Source organism: Helobdella robusta, assembly GCF_000326865.2.
Source record: "Helobdella robusta unplaced genomic scaffold HELROscaffold_56, whole genome shotgun sequence".
Classification (NCBI taxonomy): domain Eukaryota; kingdom Metazoa; phylum Annelida; class Clitellata; order Rhynchobdellida; family Glossiphoniidae; genus Helobdella; species Helobdella robusta.
Genome location: NW_008705301.1, coordinates 809,998 through 810,926, shown reverse-complemented (window position 1 = coordinate 810,926; position 929 = coordinate 809,998). Strand labels below are relative to the sequence as shown.

General features: G+C 38.8%; 1 protein-coding gene across 1 annotated transcript; it reads left to right on the top strand.

The window, feature by feature from the left end:
• Positions 1-171: 171 nt before the first annotated feature.
• HELRODRAFT_87154 (hypothetical protein) lies at positions 172-743 on the top strand (the record flags this gene model as incomplete). The annotated part of the gene is made up of 2 exons (XM_009028476.1): positions 172-317; positions 590-743. Coding segments are annotated over 2 exons (300 nt in total), but the record flags the coding sequence as incomplete, so codon positions are not given.
• Positions 744-929: the final 186 nt, after the last annotated feature.

Sequence of the window (929 nt, the reverse complement as noted above, 5' to 3'; positions counted from 1 at the left end):
CACACCAACATACAAACAAACAAACAAACATACATACATACCAACATACAAACAAACAAATAAAAAAAACACCAGCATTCAAACCAATATACAAACACACCAACAAACATACCAAGATACAAACAAACACCAACATACATACAAACATACAAACGAACACATCAACAAACATACACACGAACGTACAGGGCGGCATTCACGGGCATTTATACAGTAGAAAGCACAATGAAGATGTTTGCCAGGGGTTTCATAGTAGAGCGATTCACATACCTCAGGGATATGTGGAACTGGCTTGATTTCTTAGTCGTTTCACTGGCGTTAGTTTGTTTGTATGTGTGTGTGTGTGTGTGTTTGTATGTGTGTGTTTGTTTGTATGTTTATTTGTTTGTATGTTTGTGTGAGCGTGCATTAGAGTCAATTGTATGTTTGTGTTCGTTGTTGGCTTTCATTTACAGTTCAAACTTTTCATTTGTTCATTTGGTCGTTTTCCCACTCATACACCCATTCATTCTTCAATTTATTTTTTCATTCATTCATTCACTCATTCATTCATTTACTCACTCACTCATTCATTCATTCACTTATCCAGTTACATCACCTTGGCTTTTCCGATGGGTAACCTCTCTATCCTAAGAACTTTTAGGGTCCTCAGGGCCCTTAAGACCGTCGCCGTCGTGCCAGGTAAACTCCCCCCAACACCACACCTACACCTCACACCCACACAAATACCTACACACAGATAAACACACACATTCATACATACCGAGAAAAAAACATCGAGCGATTTGTCGGATTGATAACGGTAATGCAAAAATTAATCGAGCTGTCGATTGATTGTTTGGTTTGATGATGGAGGTGGTTTGATTCTGTTGCATGGTTGGTTGGTTGGTTGGTTATTTGGTTAGTTAGTTGGTTGGTTTGTTGATTGG